This window comes from Micrasema longulum, unplaced genomic scaffold (genome assembly GCF_059751315.1).
Source record: "Micrasema longulum isolate JH-2025_06_02 unplaced genomic scaffold, ASM5975131v1 h1tg000644l, whole genome shotgun sequence".
Classification (NCBI taxonomy): Eukaryota; Metazoa; Arthropoda; class Insecta; order Trichoptera; family Brachycentridae; genus Micrasema; species Micrasema longulum.
In genome coordinates this window covers 641,237-662,260 of record NW_028277840.1, presented here as the reverse complement: position 1 = coordinate 662,260, position 21,024 = coordinate 641,237, and the positions used below count along the sequence as shown (strand labels likewise).

General features: G+C 34.8%; 1 protein-coding gene across 1 annotated transcript in view; it reads left to right on the top strand.

Moving 5' to 3' along the window:
• Positions 1 to 1,760: 1,760 nt before the first annotated feature.
• LOC148279926 (uncharacterized) overlaps positions 1,761 to 21,024 on the top strand; it is a 29,886-nt gene continuing 10,622 nt past the window's right edge. The window contains 10 exon segments of the mRNA XM_088229198.1: positions 1,761 to 1,801; positions 1,803 to 1,935; positions 4,482 to 4,656; positions 7,362 to 7,514; positions 9,911 to 10,056; positions 11,760 to 11,850; positions 12,015 to 12,178; positions 15,725 to 15,894; positions 18,278 to 18,360; positions 19,043 to 19,217. Of these exon segments, the coding sequence (XP_088085324.1) occupies positions 1,761 to 1,801; positions 1,803 to 1,935; positions 4,482 to 4,656; positions 7,362 to 7,514; positions 9,911 to 10,056; positions 11,760 to 11,850; positions 12,015 to 12,178; positions 15,725 to 15,894; positions 18,278 to 18,360; positions 19,043 to 19,217 (1,331 nt within the window).

The window sequence follows — 21,024 nt, the reverse complement described above, 5'->3', positions numbered from 1 at the left end:
TGTTGTCTTTTGCCTCATTCTTTATTTTTACAGGTACGATAATTTTTAAAATTTGTACCTGTAAGTTCAAGACTCTATCCGTATAAGATTTAAAACTTAATCCCCATATTCTTAATCCGTCTAGTTGCGTCTAGTTCCCATAGCAATTGTCCAATTAGGTTCATAAGGTTTTAGATTTCTCTTTCGAGACTCAGAGAGATAAGAACCATCCAACTTGTATAATACAAAGAAATAACAACTCTAATAACGTTTATCATAAAGTTTAAAGTAGCGCATTGTTGGCACTTGGCCCAAATTTATGAACGATTGTCTCAGGTCTTGTTTTAGTGTTTTGATGTTTATATTGTTATCTCCTTTCACACCTACGGGGACCGTCCTGGAAGACCATCGATGGCGATCTTTCAGCTTTGTTTGGCGGAACTAAAGGAACGCGGAATTGACGTTGGAGGAGGCGAGAGTGCTGGCTAATGATAAGGTCTCCCGGAGGCGTCTGGTGATGTCCACATGCTCCACTTAGGAGTGGAAAAAGAAGAAAATAAGAAAATTTGCAGCTTCACCTCTAGACTCGCCTGTGCTCCGTCAATTTATTGATTGTCAACTATTAATTAATATTATTCTAATGGACAACTTAAATAATTCTGAATAAACCTACTAAAATTAAGAACATGATTATTTTTTGTCTGCATCCTTACTGATGAAAGTCACCGCACGCGCCTGCTGCCCATCCCTACGGGGAAATGGCGTGATGGTAGTAGTAGTAGTAGTAGTAAATTCCATTCGTGACGTCAGTCGAAAACTAGGTATCATCATTCATAGGCATTTGGGGTGGCACGATCAGGTTAACGAAGTTAGTCGTAAACTTTATAGCAGTTTGCACTCACTTAAAAGATTACAGAATTTCTTGCCAATTAATAATAAGCAAACATTAGTCCAGAGCTTACTTCTTACACTCCTTGACTATGCGGATGTGTGTTATCCAGTTGCTAACTCTGAATTACTTGATAAGTTAAAACGATTGCAGAATATTTGTATTCGTTATATCTTTGATCTTCGCAAATTTGACCACATACCGAGTATCGCTCGCAACTACACTGGCTCAGTATCAGGCATGGAAGAAACATTCACATTCTATCACTTCTTCACAATATTTTAAATAATCCCTCTTCGCTGTTTATCTGAGAGAGCTCATCCAACCTCTTTCACAACAACGGACTATTCTCTTCGTTCTAGTAACGAGAGAACTTTTTAATACCCTGTCATCGCTCTAATTTCTTGCCTCGTCTTTTACAGTAGTAGCCGCTCGATTGTGGAATAATCTACCCACTAATGTCAGAGACGCCCCTTCTTTATTTACATTTAAAGTCAAGATTGAAATGTCACTATCTTAATATTTAAATTGTTCCTTTATCCTTCTTCTTTCCTTCCCATCCCCTCTCCACTCTTCATAGTATAGTTTTATTTTTTTTTAATATATATTTTTTTATTTTGTTAATCTTTGTTTTAAATTTTGTATAAAATTGTAAGATTCAATATGTCCATGTATTTATAATTTTCTCAAACTGAACGGTTTGGTAGGTAGGAAGAAATTGCCTTAAGGCAATATGCCGCCCTTATATGTATATATATATTTGTATATGTATATAAAGTGTCAAATAAATAAATAGTAGTAGTAATCTACGTACATAATTTCTTTTAAGATGTTTGTAATAATATGCAATATTTATTTTCCAGATGGTGGTGAATGTAGATGGTATTCTGCTATGGCAGCGGAATTCCTGCCGCTGTGCGACGTCCTGTCAACGTGATCTCGCTGCCGGCTACTTCTGCGATGTTGTGTTCGACGTGGTCATGTGCTATGCGCTCTTGGAGCGAGGTCGCACGGCCGCCGCGGCTATCGCCCTGGTCATCATAGCCAGCTCCCTGCTCATCTCCCAGGTATAATACCAAAAATAATATCAGGTTAAATCATTTTAATTTTGTGAAGTTGAAAGTTGAAACTTTTACACATGAAAAATATTTTCAAGATTATTTAAGGCTGAGACGAGCATTATCGACAAAATCATTAAAGGATTACTGCGTTGGTTCGGTTTGGACACGTAGAGCGAATTGACTGCGAAGAACGGCTAAAAGTATTTACGATGCTAATGTTGATGGATGCAGACAAGGAAGACCGAGAAAGACATGGCATGACTAAATCCAACAAAATTTTGAATAGGGACATGTCGAAAGGCGGAATAATCGTGGTGCGTGCATGAGATACATGAATGTGAAGTAAGCGAGGTCTGTATGCAAAGACAGAGTGATATGGCTTTCCATCCTGTCTGTCTACCCCCACGGGGGAAATGACATTAACCCTCCCTCCCCGGTGATGTGTAGCTAGTACACATTGCGTCTAATAACTGTAATATCTTTATAAATATAATAAATATTGGGTTTAGATTTTCAGTATTCCTCCATTACACATGTTACATATCGACTGAAATAATTTGTTATTAAATAATAAGTACTTATTAGGCAAAAAAAGGATTTTATCGGAAATCGGGGGTAAATTACACTCACAGTATACCAATGTTTTGCATTGTGCGCGTGAAGCAAATAGTAACGTGTTTACGCCCGCCGCAGTCAGTCACGTAGGTCCAGTCCGGGAAGTTGCTATTCTATTTATTTATTTTTACTGACATTCAATACATTTTAAAAAAATTGCATTCATGAATAAAGACAATAAAGTGCCCCGCTGTTGGTGAGAAGAGCCGAGTTTAACATTTGCAAAAAGAATTCTATATTTGAAAATTAATTATTTAATAATTTAGAATTCAATCATAAACAAGTACCTAGGTACCTTCTTATCAATGAAAATATTTTTCCAAGCCAACGTTTGGGCAGAACAACGTCTGTCAGGTCCGCTAGTAATAAATAAATATAATATAATAAATAAAACCGTATTTATTTATTTATTCATATTTTTTGCTTACAAACAATAATTAATAATAAAAATAATGTGACCTCACTGGGGTTTCCCGTGCCGAGGACACTTAACAATATACTTTTTTTTAATTACATCTGAGAATAAACAAAGAAGACTAACTTAAAAAAACTAAGATAATTAACAAATATTCAGACAGTTTAAAACAAGGTATTTATGTACATCTATATTATTTATATACAAACACACAATGAAAATAACAAAAACCTAACATAAGCTATACACTTGTGGAGCAGTGAGACAATCCATTTTACTCTACCTAGCTCCACTATCCATTTTTTATAGCCTTTTAAACATTTTCTCGTTACTAATTGTTTTAATAGATAGTGGAAGTAGGTTATAGATTTTAATTAATAATACTCAAAATCCCTTTGTCCGAAAGTGGTTTTTGTTTGTATTTGTTTAAGTTGTCTATGTGTTGAGGATCTAGTGATTATATTATTTGTATGTGATGTATTGTGGAGGTTATGTCTTTCATTTGAGTAAGAGTAGTTTTTGAATCTATAAGTGAGTATTGTTTTAGCGTATAATTGTTTTGGTGTCATAAGTTGTGATATATGGAATATTTCTTCGTTGATGTCTGTATCCGGACTCTGAGTATTATTTTAATTATGGATTTTTGTGCAACAAATACACTATTTAAAACTTATACATTGTTATTTTTGTGTTTTGGTTTACATAAATTGTGAGGACAGAGAATTTTGATAAATAGGTGTTCGAAATTGTTTTACCATCACTGTCTTGTAAAAGAAATTATTATTATTTATTATTATTTATTATTATTTATTTATAATTTATTGCAAAAAAATAATATACATACTTAATAAACAGGGAATCTATATAAAACAAATTAATGTAAAATGAAAACGGAGTGTTCTCTGTTTATGATAGTCTCCATCTAACATTAATTATGGATATAAACATAAAATATAGCAGACATGTAACAATAATTCCGAGATCAAATAGACTTTGGTGGGGTGACCATCTCAGGCAGTTCTCGGGACCCAAAAATAAAATAAAATAATTAATATCATCGCTATCCTACGAGAGGAGGGACGGTTTCAGACTCTCCAAAAGAATCAAGGCAACTCAAAAAAAGTTATATATATATTGTTAATTAGTTACGGTATAACTAAGTGTCCAAATTTTATTTGTACGGCTATCTAAAATGGATACATTACATTATGATTTGTTCATGTATATTTTCAAGCGTTGCCTAGTATGCAGATAAAATTATTCAGCCAGATGAACTCACACGCACCAGTAAAGGTTTCGGCTCTTAAACTTCACAAACCGATGGAAGAATTGAAGAAATATTGTTGTCCAAATATAGACAGAATAGTAAATGTAACACAGCGTGTAAAGTGGCCACTCAACCCAGCCAATGGCAGGTCATAAGTCCTGTAAATACCTAGGCTTCCATATTCCCTTCTCAAAAATGTTTTCCCTCCCTGTTGCAATAAATTCAGAAACTTACGTGGTGTTAAATAAACTCCAGGTTGTGTCCCTCCGCTGGTACTTGCACGTGGCGGAAGGGGGCCCCAAGCGCCGGGGCTGTGCCCGCTACGCCCCCCATGTCCTGCACGGCCTGCAACTAGGCGTACTATGGAGGTACGCCAAGCTATTCGTTCCCGTGGACCTTCGCTATGTGAAGCACGAAGTCAGAAATCTATGTAAGTTTTCCTAAACTTTAATAATCATCTCTGTGTCCAGGCGGATGAAAAATTCACTTATGTGCGTGAAATGGAATCAGAACCCTGGACACTCTTTCTCAAACAAGATAAAATATTTTCATAATCTAATCAGTTCATGTGCTTATTAAAATGTATGTCGTGTTGGTTTTATATTTTTGTGCAATAACTATGGTGAAGGTGTATAGTGGGTTTTGCGTGTTGGTTTAATTGGCGTCCTGACGAAGAGACGGGTATGTCTCGAAACCGGTAGGCAAAGAAAAGTCAGTAAGTTGTTAAACGGATAATTGTTTGGATAGTCTTGAGACCTGGTGCACAAGAAATTATCTTTTTCTTAACGTGGATAAGTGTCATGTAATGCAGTCAATGTGTCTGGTTGTAGAAGTCGAGGAAGGCCGAGAAAGACATGGCATGATCAAGTACAACAAATTCTTGAAAGTGGTCATGTGAAAAGTCGGAATAATCGACGTGCGTGCATGAGAAGATGTATGAATGTGAAGGAAGCAAAGGAAGTGTGCCAGGACAGAGTGGTGTGGCGTTCTATCCTCTCTGCCTACCCCTCTGGGGAAATGGCGTGATGGTTAGTTAGTTAGTTAGTTAGTTAGGAAATCCATTGGTTTTTCAATAAAGCATCAGTAATACGACATTAACTCTTGTAAAGAAAATAAATGATCTAGGTGTCATCTTTGATGATAAATTTACGTTTGTTCCCCATATGAATGAGATTGTAAATAGAGCCACAAAAACCCTAAGCTTTGTTATCAGAAAAACAAGAGAGTTTAAGTCTGTTGATGCATTAAAAATATTATACATGACCCTAGTAATAAACCAGTTAGAATATGGGTCCTCAGTTTGGTCTCCTCATTATGTTACCCATTTAAACCGTGTGGAGAAGGTCCAACACCAGTTTTTAAGATTTGTAAATTTCAAATTAAACATTCCAATTTAAGAGCTTAACTATAAATATTTAATGGAGCAGTTAAAATTAATATGTATTAGTGATAGAAGGGAAATTTCAGATTTAGCGCTGCTTTTAAATTTATTGAATAATGTTCTTGACAGTCCCGAACTTTTAAATTGTGTGGATTTTTATGTGAGACAGCGTGGGACGAGACAAAATACTTCTTTTGCTGTTGATTTGCATACTTCAAACTTTGCCAAATACTCGCCTATTCCACGGTTCCACATGTTAGCAAACAAACATGGAAACTTATTTAATTTATCTTTATACCAATTCAAATCATTACTTTTTAATCACTTCTTTTCTAAATCATAAAAATGTACTAAGTGTTATACTTGTTTTACTGTTTATGCTATGATACATTACTTTTTTATTTAAACCCTTTATTTATGGCATAATAGGATGGGGAGACACTAATAAATCGATATTAAAACCTCTCAAATCTGCTCAAAAATCAATCATTAAAATAATTTTAAAAAGCCCTTCGGGTACCCCAGCGTCAAGTTGTTTGAGGAATTTGAGATCTTAGATATAAGACAAATATATGTTTTTAGAATATTAATGTTTGTGAAAGTAAATTATTCTATCAAACCCCAAAAGGAATACTCCCACACTACCAGAAGTCAAACTAGAGGATGGGTCATGGGGTCTATCACAAACTCTGAATTCGGGCAAAGAAATTTCAGGTTTCTGGGCCCCAAAATATTCAATATGTTACCCAAACATTGCAAAACCATGACCCGGATTCAATTTAATAAATTTAAAAAAAATTGTTACTGGGTTTAGGTCGAGAAAATTCGGAAAATTTACTCAAAATACATTCCTAATAAATTAATATTTTATAACTATATAGTAAATTAACTAGTAGGTAGTACTGTTATTGTTTATTTTTGCATAAAAATGTCTGCCTTAAAACAGGTTGTACCTAGTCAGGCAGACTAGACATGATCCAGAGAAATCTATTACCTAAGTGTGTATGTAGTAGATAAAGTAATTGTTATTTTTGTTAATAAACTATGATTATTATTATTTATTGTTAATTTGCTGCATACCTATGTTATAATATCTTATTTAATTTTTCTTTATTATTTCCTTATTTTCTGCTGATTTTATTTTATTTTTTTAATTTGTTTATTTTTCCATACATATATTATTTACATAGAAATATAATTACAAAATACACTTTGAAAAAATACATCTTAAAATTAAGCTATACCATAAATTGGAAAAAATGCCCACAAAGACTTCAGCGTCTGAGCGTGGGCCATTCCTTTTTTAATTATGTATCATGTATTTCATGTATCTATATTTTTTATTCTGTGTTCAGGTGTTTTGTTTTATTATAATTGTTTTTCAATATTATTTTATACTTTTTTAAAGGCGTAAGCCATCGAAATAAACAAACACACAAATATTTAATAACATTTAGTGGATTGTTCTTTGTTTGTCATCCTGCAAATGCGAGTAAAGACAAGTGCCTGTATATTTTACTGCCACGCTATAAATATATTTGACATCTACCCTCATCTCTTACTAGATGTGAATGTGCACTCAAAATTTCATCAAAAAAGAACCGATATTTTAGTAGGAAGAGTGATTTTTATTAAATGAGTTATTATTAAATTTTTTGTTGATTTTCGCCCGCTGCATTAACCTGTTAGATTGTAGCGAATCCCGCATAAAATGTGTTAAAACACCTATGAATCAAGATAATTTGTGTTTGCAGGTATGTTAAGATTGGTGCATGCTTTTTGTGAAGCTGCACCTATGCTGCTTCTGCAACTCCACGTCCTGGCCGAGGGTATCACCGGATCTGGTTCGCAGTCCATCCAAACAACTACACCTTCCACTCGTCCGATACTCACCATAGATAGAGGAGGTAATAAATGCACACTGGCTTTATTGTTCTGGAGATGGCGCAGTTAATAGTTTATAAAAATTATGACTGTTTATAGTCAGTATATTAATGATAATATTATGTACAGGGTGGGCCTTAACTGTGTTCGCGGTTTGTTTTGTTATTTTTTAATTATACGTAGGGCGGGCGCGGTGCGAGGGGTAGCGTTAGATGCGCTATTTTGTGAAATTTTTAGTCGCCATGGAGCCATTCACGGGAATGCAGCGCGCGTTGTGTGTTCGCGCATATTTCGTAAACAATTATTCCGTGACGATTTCGAGACTAATGTACCACGCTCACTTTGGTTTAGGAGGCATTACTCAAGCACCAAGCGCAAAGTCTATTCGGGAATGGATCAAAATGTTCGAGACAACCGGCTCAGCAGTAAGAATAATGAATGAAAGCCACCCGAAGTCGGCGAGGAATCGGTTAGGGAAAATCTGCAACAATCAACTCGCAAGAGAAGCCAAGCCTCAAACAACAAGAGCACCACTTAACAAAGAATTTTACGCAATGATTTACATCTAAAAGCCTATAAAATTCAACTGATACAAGAGTTGAAGCCGAATGATACCGATCTTCGACCGTTTGAGACAGAAGAGACATTGAGTGGCCCTACGGAGCCCGGATCTCAGCCCGTGTGATTATTTTTGGAGAGATATTTAAAATCAAGAGTCGATGAAGACAGTCCAACAATAATAAATCAGTTTAAATAAAACATTGTACGGAAAATTAACGCACGCCATCCCACGAGCAACTTTTTAACCTGATTTTTGAGAATTTGCGAATCCGCCCTAAACAATGTCTACAAACTGGTGGAACTTGGACAGTATAATTTTTAAATATTTCCATTTATTGTAGTTTCTGAAAATATAAACAAAACATTTGAAAGTTCTACAATTATTTAATTTTTGACAATTGAATCTAGGTATACAGTTAAGGCTCACCCTATATGTGCGTAAAAATATATCTCTCTTTCAAAAAAATAGCGTCAATCATAACCATAATACTAGAAATAAAGGCAAATTGGTAATCCCAAAATTGAAGCTAAGTAAAGTGAGCACATCGTTTGCGGCGCACTGCGCACGCTTCTACATTAGAATACCCGACAATGTCCTAATTATGACGGACAATAAATTCAACATTTTTATAAAAAGCGTACTTCGAAAAAAGGCCTATTATGGACTTAATCAATTTCTTTTCATGTTCCCAACCGTGTCACCAGAAGTCAAAATCTGCTATTTATAATTGTAATTTATAATTTATAATTTATAATTAAAATCTTCCAAGAGCAACTTTGGTTTTTATGCCCCAATGTCCAGAATGTGTAGATTAGACAATTCATCACATGACTTGGAATTCTCTGGGATAGATCTTCCGGCTTTTCGTAGATCTCTTCGCGACTAAACAGTGTGGGATGAAGTTGGATTGGCATGGTTTAGTTCGAAGTCTTAGGTCTTTCGTTTTTACGAATATATTGTATACAATTATTGTTTTGCCCTTGTTTGTCGTTGCTACATAGTTTTATGTTCTTTTTGTTCAGTTTCTTGTATTTATGTTTCTTCATGTAACTGTTGTAGTTGGCTTAGGCCGTATATATAATAAATAAATAAATGAGTACATGGAAAATAGCAATATATATAACTAGTATTATTATATTATTTGTGTTATAGTCCTTAAAATATAGCTTGATTAGAATGACATTTGTCAGAAAAAGTGATGACATAACTTTGAAGTAACGTCAAAGGAGTTATTTATATTGATTAGCTTGTTAATTTATTTTTTTAATACAATGCTTGACACATAAATCAACATTAATATATAAAATCAGCTTTAAAACTAAAATAAACCTTATTAATATTCAAAGCATTAACTTTGTGGTCCAACATTTTAATATTATGTTAATAAAATTTGTATAAAACCACTCACCGACTTATCGAAGAGACGGGTTACGTCTCGAAACCGGTAGACAGATAAGTCGGTGAGTGGTTTTATACAAATTTTATTAACATAATATTAAAATAAACTTTATTATTAACAACGTTCTTACAAGGTTACATCATTTTGCAAAAATGTTAGAGATAGACAAATTGATCAATGTAAAAAGATCGAATAAAAAAAATATTAATTTGATGTTGTTCATGAAAAAAGTATTAAAAGTCTTATTTTTTAGTAAATAATTGTTTTAAACATACTATAATAGGCTTGTTTTTGCATTTTGAGTTTCATGTTTGCATGAAAAAACTGATAAAATCGATTTGATCGGTACATGATCAGTGATCAGTAATTTCCCATCACTATTGACATTAGTTTGGCAGCTGTTATTCTAATCAAGCTACATATATTTTAAGGACTATAGTTTATGAATTTGTTTCCAGCCAGTGCAGCATTTACCGAGTTGAATGTGATCTCGGCCTCACTTAGTCTCTTCTCCGTGTGTTGGGCCCTCGCGAGCTTCAGCAAGAACGTCCGCCTTCAGAATGTTCACAGACTTGTGCTGACATGGCTAGGAGTCATTTTTCAGGTGAGCTGAGAGGCATTATCCATATTATTTATTTTCAAATAAATGGTTGTCACAAGAGGCAAAATTGGCAGTTCACAACGGAGTCCTGGTCCCATCCCTGATGTATGGGAGCGAAGTATGGACTTGGAAAAACAGGGATGAAAGTAAGCTGAATGCTGTCGAAATGCGATCTCTCAGGCGAATGTGTGGTAAAACTATGTACGATAGATGCACAAATGTTGAGATCCGTACATTATGTAAGGCTGAGACAAGCATTTTTGACAAAATCAAGAAAGGAGCTCTGCGCTGGTTTGGACATGTAGAACGAATGGACAGCGAGAGAACGGCTAAGAATATTTACAATGCGAATGTTGATGGATGCAGAAATAGAGGAAGACCGAGAAAGACATGGCATGACCAAATCCAACAAATACTTAAAGATGGACATGTCAAAAGTCGTAATAATCGGCGCGCGTGCATGAGAAGATGTATGAATGTAGAGGAAGCGAGATCTGTATGCAAAGATAGAGTGTTGTGGCGTTCTATCCTCTCTGCCTACCCTTACGGGGAAACGGCGTGATGGTTTGTTTTGTTTGTTTGACAACAGGGATCGAGAACATTTTAGAGAAGGGAATTTGGAAGTCTAGTAGAGTAGCCAAGTTGACAGCACTGTTTTTGACAATCTGTCAAAGTTTGACGGCGATCGGATGCTCAGTATTCTGTCAGCGCCTGTTTGAGTGAGTTGAAAAATTGCTGTGTGGCAACTTTTACTGTGGGTAAAAAATTGGCACAACTAGCGTGCCTCAAATTTTGTGTTGCTATTGAAATTTTGTGTGCCGAATCATTGAAAATGTTGAATAAAGCCTTTGGAGAATCGTGTATGTCGGAAACACGGATGGTATAAGAGGTTTAAAGACGTCCGTGAATGCTTAGATGATGATAAACATACTGGACGTCCAGCAACGTCGAGTACCGAAGAAAACATCAAATCGGCAAAGCAAACCGAGTTGAAAAATCGATGTGTAGTTTGCTGTGTCAATGAGCATCTCATCACTGAGATGTTTTGGGTAAATACGTCTCACTGTCCCCCTCGTCCCAAAAACACCGAAGGAATGCGCAAGGACAATTTTTGGATTTTAATTTTTTTATTTAACTTTTTGTACATAATGTTATTTGTACATTGGCGGGCTTATTGCCAAATGGCAATTTCTTCCAACCAACCAATAAAATAAAAGTTTTATTTCATAATTCAAGTTACAGAACATATTCAATAGAGAAAAAAAAAGATTAAAAAGTTAAAAATATATAAAAATAGAAATAAACGTATTTGTTTATAAATTACCTTAAATCAAAACTATTACTCAATGGGAAAAAGGAAAAAAGAGGAAAGAGGAAAAAGGAAAGGAGGCGAGATTAAGGAAGAGAAAGGAGATGTTTCTTCAGACGTGATTTAAACAGAGATAATGTAGTAACAACTTTGATGGTGGATGGGAGATGATTCCACAGTCGAGCCGCATGGACACCATATGAGTTAGAGAAGAAAGAGGAATTACGAAGCGAAAGATTGACCAATGATGTGCCTTATGCACTACTGGGTGTGGATAATGGTTCGATGATGAAGAGAATAAGTTTTCTGAAAAATTTCTGGATATCCTAGCTTTCATCTCTAAAATCTTCTCGATCTGTTTATATTTCTGTTTGCAAGATCTTAATTACCTTTTCAGTTTGCTTGGAGGCTTGGCACCATATCTGCTAGAGTAACAGCCCTGACAGTCTACGCCTCTCTCTACGAACATTGGGTTTTCCTTGTTATAGGTAAGTTAATAATTTTAAATAGCTCTTTGTCCGCGGTTGTCATCTAGAAGTAGCACTAAAAATATGCCAATGACCAAAGGCGTTATCTAATGGTGGCATTAAAAATATTGATAATTTCGCCTTCTGGGCTGCTTGTTTATAATCCAATAACAATAATGTTTCAGGTCTTCATTGGGTGTCCATGTTTCTATGGCTCATCTCTCCTAAGAATGTATTCCACGGAGAAAGAATCAGCCGCCCGAGGAAGGCCTACCTATCTGCACTCATTGCGTTTGTCTATGTTTTTGCCTATGTCAACTTGCAAGAGGTCAACCATAGACAAAAGATGGTTTGTATAATCGTTAAAATAGACAAAGAAATTTTTTCTTTTTAAAGAAAAAAGAAATAAATATAGTTTACCCAAATATTTAAATTTTGGTGGCCATTTTCAACGATGTGTAAATAACTCACTATTAGAAAATGAAAATCAAGTTGGGGTAGAGTGAGATTCGAACTTTGGACCTCTGATCCGTGAGTCTGGAACACTAGCCACGGAACCACAACCCGATTCTATTATTTATTTAATACATGTGTAGGGTTCATAGTCCATTATCGATGACACAAACGTGCTAAAACATTTGACCTGAAATAGTGTGATGACTGAAGAAAGCAATGTATGAAATATTCCCCAAGGATAAAATATTAATATTGAAAATTTAAATATAAATTCTGTGGACGAAATTAAGTATCTCGGGGTTTACTTGAATAGACATTTGAATTTCAAAACACATTCTCAAGATGATACACAGATTTATTTTTATTGCAAACCAGGCGAGAGAAATGTGCTTGTCAATTTAATTGATGGATACATCGAGAAAATAGGAAACTGGATGGCTGAAAACAGACTAACATTAAACCCATCAAAAACTGAACAACTATGGGTGGCTTCAGCCAGACGACAGAATTTGATCCAGGATACGGCCCTACCCAATGCAGGGAGTACCGCTTTACCCACCGTTAAACTACTGGGAGTTTTACTTAATTCTGACCTTTCTCTTGACGCTCAAATTAGTAGAACGATAAGTTCATGCTTCTACCAGTTGAGACAAATTAAATACATACGCAAAAATTTGCCGGTTGATGCCCCCCGTCAATTAATAAATGCGTTTGTAGTGTCTAGAGTCGATTATTGTAATGGTACTATGCAGGTCTACCAATGAACAAAATGACTCGCCTACAATCTGTATTAAATGCCGCAGCGAGACTTATTTTCGGAATCTCTTAAGTTCAGTCCTATCACTCCACTACTTCGGGAATTACACTGGCTACGTTTTCCACAGAGGGTGGAATACAAACTCTGTTGGCTTATGTATAAATCACTGCACAACTCTGCTCCGGAATATCTAAGGGAACTATGCATTCCAGATGAACTAGCTGACAGGCGTCTCACGCTTAGATCAGCTACGTCTACGGCGAGAGGAAAAGTTATCATACCTCTACGCAAACAGCGCACTAAATTTAGTGAACGCCCATTTGCGGTCGCAGGCCCTATGGCATGGAATGCTCTCCCAGCAGAGGTGCGAGGCTGTGAAAGTGAAGTGATGTTTCGGAAAAAACTTAAAACACACTTGTTCTCTAAATCATTTGAATTAATCCGTAGCATGTGACAGCAAAATTAATTGTTTTAATTAAATTACAAATTTAAAAGCTTCAATTAGATTTGTTTATCTATAGAAAGCGCCCTTGAGGTATCATATTATGAAAATGGCGCTATATAAGTTAGCCATAATAATAATAATAAAAGTAACAAAAAAAACATTTATGAGAAGATCGCGAAATGTAATAGATATAAAGAGTAGTGTTCTTATCTATAAAACAATAATTCGTCCACACATAAATTACTGTTCTTCTATTCTTTTTTTATGTAATGAAGAAGAAATAAAAAAATATACGAATTCTTTAAAATAAGGCGATGAGGATATTATACTCAAAAGAAATATCTATTCCAATGTAGAAAGAATGCACAAAGAAATTGGCTCGCTCACAGTATAGCAGCAAATTAAATATAATGTAGCAATTTTTATGCATGAAATAATTAAGAGGATGAATAAAATTAAAACAACAATAAAATTTAACCAACAATGTCATACGTATGAAAAAAGGGGTAAAAAAAAGATAAGATTAGTAATGAGGAGAAAAACAGAATTTCAAAACTCATTGTACAAGGGATTGAAGCTGTAAAATGAGTTACCTGAAGAAATAAAGGAGATAGAAAAGATTGAAATATTTTTAATTAATTTGAAAAATATGTTATTGAGAAATTTTAATAAAAAAAAATATATATATTAAAAGTTTATATTCGTTCTTAAGATGTTATGAAATAACTTTATAAAGCATAAATAACATTATAATGCAACTCTAACAGTATTGCACATAAATCGGGAGCATCGTTCTGCAGTACATTAACATCGTCCCTACCATGAAGAAATTAACTACAAATAAACGTGGTCTATAAAGAGACCACAGAACGCAATGCCAGTCAGTCAGCCCGAGTTCAGTGCAGTAGTCAGTCCAGCTCGACGAAGTCTCTCAGTTCCAGCATGTAGTTCAAGTGCAGTTTTTTCAACTCCTCAACACTCGCGCGACATAATTTATTATATATTCGCCATGTAATAAATGAACATCAAACAGCAACCTCGTGTCCTCTCTCAATCTCCAACTGGGGTAGGAGCTTCAACCAATATAAATACCCTAGTTCACACAGAACGCTGTGAAAATGAATATACAATTATGTGAATTACGAGCGAGTTTGCGAACAATATTATTTCTATTATACCCAGATGTATTTGAACTGTTGGAGGACGAACGAAATAATTAAGACGTTATTTCTGCCATCATTTTTGTTGGAAAGATGCGCGGGAGCGACACTCACGTGAAGCAAGTGGCTATTATCCTACTGCCCTGTCCGTGTCCACGGACGCTTGTTGAACGTTGACATGAGGACAATGGGGATGCGCGCAGTCCTGCGGAGATAGCCTGCCCGTCCATCTCTAGGACAATGTCTGTCTGTTATCCTGTTTTTCAAATTTTTGTTAATTCAAGGACAATAAATCCGATTCTGGGATAAGACAATATTGTCCTGTCCTCATGTGGTCGCTACTTAAAATTCTATTATAGAACGAATTGTGTTCGTTAAACTTGGTTTATTTATTTATTAAACAGTTTATATACATATACAATATATACATATAAGGGCGGCCATATTGCCTCAAGGAAATTTCTTCCTACCTACCCAAACCGTTCAGTTTGAGAAAATTACAAATACCCGGACATATTGAATCTTACAGTTTTATACAAATATTGAAAACAAAGATTAACAAAATAAAAATATAAAAAAAAATAACACTATACTATGAAGAGAGGAGAGGGAATGGGAAGGAAGAATGAAGGATAAAGGAACAATTTAAATATTTAGATAGTGACATTTCAATCTTGACTTAAATGTAAGTGTCTCTAACATTAGTGGGTAGATTATTCCACAATCGAGCGGCCACTACTGTGAAAGAGGAAGCAAGAAAATTAGAGCGACGACAGGGTATTAAAAGGGTTCTCTCTTTACTAGAACGAAGAGATAGTCCGTGTTTTGAAAGAGGTTGGAAGAGCTCTCTCAGATAAACAGGCGAAGTGGGATTATTTAAGATATTGTGAAGAAGTGATAGAATGTGAATGTTTCTTCCATGCCTGATACTGAGCCAGTGCAGTTGCGAGCGATACTCGGTTATGTGGTCAAATTTGCGAAGATCAAAGATATATCGTATACAATTATATATATTGGTTCCTCTGTTGATTTTTCTTACTGAAGAAGCGTTCGTAACTTAAAAATATATTTTTTCAGGTCACATTCTACCTTGTCATGTTGGTAGAGAATTGTCTATTGGTGTTCGTGTGGCTGGTGGAGGTCTGGGGAAGAGGCGGGGAGTTTGAAGGCATCCGATTGGCCGCCCTCCCGCTCTTCGTGCTCGCCTCCTTCTCTGCCGGGATCGCCTTCATGCTCCTCTACTACAGGTGCGTCATTATTTTCGCAGTCCGCGTTGATGAAGAAGTTCCGGGCTATGGGAAATTGGAAATAAAAAGCAAATTGAAGCATTCGAAATGTGGTGCTTAGAAAAACGCTCCAAATATCATTGGTCAATCGGACAAAGAAGTATTAAGACGTTTGAAAAAGAAACACTTTATTTATTATACGGCCCAAGTGCATTTTACAATATAAAATATACAAAATAATGAGTTAGTTAGATATACAAAAATTTAAAAATAATGTCAAAAAACGTGTATAAAAAGAAAAATAAAAACCTATCTCCTTTGATTACAAAATAGAAAATATTAATTTAGATGTAGTCAAGTCTATTAAGGACCTCGGAGTTATCATGGACTGTAAACTTACTGTTGGATGCTCGATACCTTCGACCTCGGGACTGTAAACAAGGCCTGCCCTCTCGCGATACGCGTGTTCGAAGAAAACAGGGAACGTTTGATTTTAGGTAAACTAATTGACGTTATGGTTTTCAGTGTCAATCCTGGAATTAATGAAAGGAGTAAGGACTTACGGTTTCCTCCCTTTGGCACTGGTCCAGAAAGACACCGATATCGTTTGCACTGGTCACTTTGCACGTTTTCTTATCTGTTGGTGATTCGAAATCACTGTCACGCTCGCGGTACGGTTTTCGTTGTTGTTCGCGGTACGGTTTTTTTGTTGTGTTGTCACGCGTTGCTTTCTTGACTCGCCGTCAGGGAGAAGTAGGTATATTGGGATTCAAAACAAGGACCACCGGAATCAAAGGAAGGAATGGCTTGACACTTGAATAAAAGAAAATGAATCCGAAACACTTACCTTTAATGAGCATATTGATACTATGATTAACAAGTCACTAAAACTCTTGGGTTTTGTTAGCGGGACATCTAGTGACTTTACTTATATGTTCACGGTTAAAACATTATATTGCTCACTTGTTCGTCCTCTTTTAGAATATGCATCCGTGGTCTGGTCTCACCGAAGGGCCCATTTTTCTGCATACATTCTTACAAATATTTCCCCCAATTAACGTTTTTTACATTTTTCATCACTCAGGATTTACGCCTAAATATTTCGGAATCCATTTTTTGATGTGTCAAAAAAGCCAAAATTATATCGTAATAATGATGCCGCGGCCCGCGCGCCACTGCGTGCGCTGCGCGAATGAAGAATAAAAACACGTAAACAACGAATAAAGGATAAATTATTGTCTTAACCTAAATTCAAAGCAGGTGCAGTGTAATTGACCTTTTTGTATGAGTGTCTTCCTTTAGGGGTAGTCTTAGTTTTCATTTTAACAAAAACGTCATATTGACTTGTACAAATCATGATACGCAGTTGACAAACGTTTAGAAACAATAATGTTTTCACATCATTAAATTGCGATGTTTAAAACATACAATAAAAATATTTAAAGTTATAAAAAAGATGATTTAAAAAGTTGTTATAAAAGTGGAAACAATTTTTCCGCGATCTATATGACAGTTGTTTTTAGTGATGCCATAGAAAAAACTGATACTGTATAAATAAAATTTCCCAACATTTAGGGGAAAAATTATTGTATGTTATTTTATGCAAATTCAAAATTCTATTTTCGTTTTTTTACGCATAAAATAATTTTAACATGCTGTTTTTAAAAAAAAAAAACAGATTACATAATATTGTTTGAAAAAATATAAAAATATTTAAAAAAGGGTTTTATTGTATGTCTTACCGAAGGATAAGTAGTACTCATAATATTAAACAGATGGCAGAAAAAGTAGCTTTATGAGCACACAGAAAAAAGTAAGTATTTGGTGTATTAATTTGTAAGTGGATTGTCTATATTGGGGACGAATAAATAGTTTTAAAAAATCTGCGGCAAAAATAGAAATGTTTAAAAAACGGTAGAATTTTGATCAAAATCAGGAGATTTCACCCAAAATCGGTAGATCTACCGACAAATCTGTAGGGTTGGCAACGCTGGGGGAGAAAGAAGTACAAAATAGTCCGTATCATGTTACAAGGGATAGCTGAAGGAAAACGCAATTTAGGATGAAGACCTGTCTCCTGGCTTAAAAACTTGAGAGAGTGGTTACACTGTAGCTCCAAATCCTTATCTAGAATCTGGTTGCTGACGAAATATATTTTTTTTATGATAGATATTGACAGGAAGATGGAAAATACGGTTTTGTGTGTGAAATTGACTCAGAACCCTGGACGAGTGCTTTCGACATGGTTGCTAAATGGAAATCGAGTGGGGATAAGTAGTGCTTGGCACTAATGTAACGGTTTGAAGTCCCGGGTTTGATTCCTGGTACAGTCAACGTGAAATATTTGTTTGAAAGACTGCTTTATTTTCCGTTCATTTTTAATATTTGTAATATATTTTTGCAGATATTTTCATGTCCGACGATTAGGGTATGAACTCGGAGGAAGGTTACCTCCTCTGCCCTCCAGTAATGCCGATAACAAACTTGGTAAATAAATAAAACACTTTTTTTCGTAAATCATATGCATAATCTAACAGTTTAGGCAAGGAGAAATTCAGGACTAAATTTATACGCTAAAAAACTGTTACCAAATGGTAATTAAATTTATGATCAGAAAACTGTGCCAACCAAATTACTATTTGTGTTTTAAAAACTGTCACCAAGTGGGGTTTAAAATTATGTACTAAAAGTCATTGAATGGGGATTAAATTTGTGTAGTAAAGACTGTTAATAGGGGGCATATTTATGTGCTAAAAACTGTCACCAAATTGGGTTCAAATTTATATACCAAAAACTCGCTGTCACCAAATGGGGATTAAATTTATGGTCTGACAGCTGTCGCCAAATAGGGTTTAAATTTATGTACTAAAACTCATTAAATGGGGATTAAATTTACGTGGTAAAAACTGTTAATAGGAGGCATTTTTATGTGCTAAAAACTGTCACAAAATCTGATTCAAATTTATGTAGTAAAAAATAGGGGGCATATTTATTTACTAAAAACTGTCACCAAATTGGGTTTCAATTGGTTCTAAAATGGGGATTAAAATATTGTATTAAAAACTACCATCAATGAGAATTAAATTTGTGTAATAAAAAGATAATATAAACTAGAGCAAATAACCGCTGTTTTTATATGATGACATTAAATTATTGATAATGTTTTCAGGCTCTGGGCAGTATGTGGAGGGGTGCTATGATGGTCCCGCTTCTCCGGGTAACGGCGAGTTACAGTCAGGTCAGGGGAAGGCCCTCTACTGCGGAGGAAGCACCGGCTACCATCCTCAGAGAAACACTATTCCCGGAGTCTTCAACTGTCGCTTCACCAATCCGGTAATCGGGAAGTAAGTATACCATAATACTGGTATCTTAAGTATAAACCTTTTAAATTTATTCAAAATTGTAAATTCAATATGGGATTGCCCTGAACCATTATCTCTCATCAACTTCAGGGTGCCTGGAAGAATGACTAGACAGGTGCCACCGTTTTGTAGCAACAATTCACGAACAGTGTATACTTGTAATGTCATATTAAATAGACTTCATAAACTCGGCAATATTTATTCCCACGTATCTGATATATTTATTGTTGGGTATTGTTCCTATAGAACAAACCTTTTGAACTTTTTCAAAGATAATGAATGGTAATTATATTTATTTATTCATGCATTTCATAATATATACAGTTTTTTGTGCACTTTGCCCAGCTGTATGAAACAGTACTTATGACTTTCTTGTTGTATTACTGTAGAATGTTTTATTATTTAAACTTTCTACTGAATATGCTGTATAATTTTTAGGTTATTTTTTTTAAATATAAATCTTGTATAATTTTTATAACCTCGAACGTAGTAGGCGGGGGCGCCAGCCACTACACTACAAGGCGGATTTGTCTCCACTCATTTTCAGTATTTTTATTAGAGAATAGCAGTTGCGAAATATTACGTTTTTTTTACAAATTTCAATTGATTAGGGGCCTATAAAATACTGTCTAGCAAAAAAAAAATTGTACTTATTGATCGTCGACCTCGTGGTGTAGTGGTCTGCGCATTTGCCTACCATGCAAGAGGTCTCGGGTTCGCTTCCCGACATGATTGACATGAAATATTTATTCAAAAAGGTGTTTTTACACTAGAATACTTTATAGTCCCTGGACTGGTACTTGAAACGTAAGACTGATCATCTTACCTTCATGTAACAAAAATGATCAAGGTTCGCTGCGATTGGTATACCAATGCAGTGCCCTATGCACTATTAGGTGTGGAAAGGGAGTGATGATTATGATGATAATTTTTACGTTTAATTTTTTTTATAAATCTTGGGTTTAAGGAAATTTATGTTTTAAAAAAAATAAAAATAAGCCAAATATGTTAGTATTATAAATGTTTGCAAAAGGCAGATTTGCGCTTATGTTAGTAAAATAAAATAAATAAAATAACCCACGGAATAAATAAATAAATAAACCAGTTGTCCTGGCTGCGGAGTAGCGCAGGACCGAGATGCTTTCGCTGTAGTGATCGCCAACGTCGGGGGATCTGAAAAGGCACCTCAAGAAGAAGAAGAAACCACGGGAGACACATTGAACAAAATGTCCAGAAAAACGAGATTTTGTGATTGTGCAATTTTTAAAACATAATTTTTTAACCAAATAAGATAATTATAATTTATAAAAAACTTTCAATGTAAAATAATTATTATTTTTATAATAAAAGTACAGTAAAAACTCATTTCCACGTTCCTCAATTTTACGTCTTCCCGCTTTTTACACCGAAATATTCAGGACCCATTTTTCTTCATACATTCTCATACAAATATTCCCCCCCATTAATATATAGGGATACATAATAATTCATACATATATTGCAGTGGAGAACAGGATTACATTTTTTCGTATGGGTTATATCAAAATAATCTTAAAATTTGAAGAAGTTAGAAAAATACTAATTTAGAATACGTAATATAAGTCAATAAATGGTAAACAATTGAAATCAACATTTATTTATTTATACATCAACGGTTCAAAGAACCTTTTACAAAAAATAATAATTTACAGAAATAATCACAGCAGTGCACAATAAACATGTAGTACATTGTATGAAATAATTGAATAATTAAAACTAAAAAATTTACTGAAGATATAATACAAAAAAC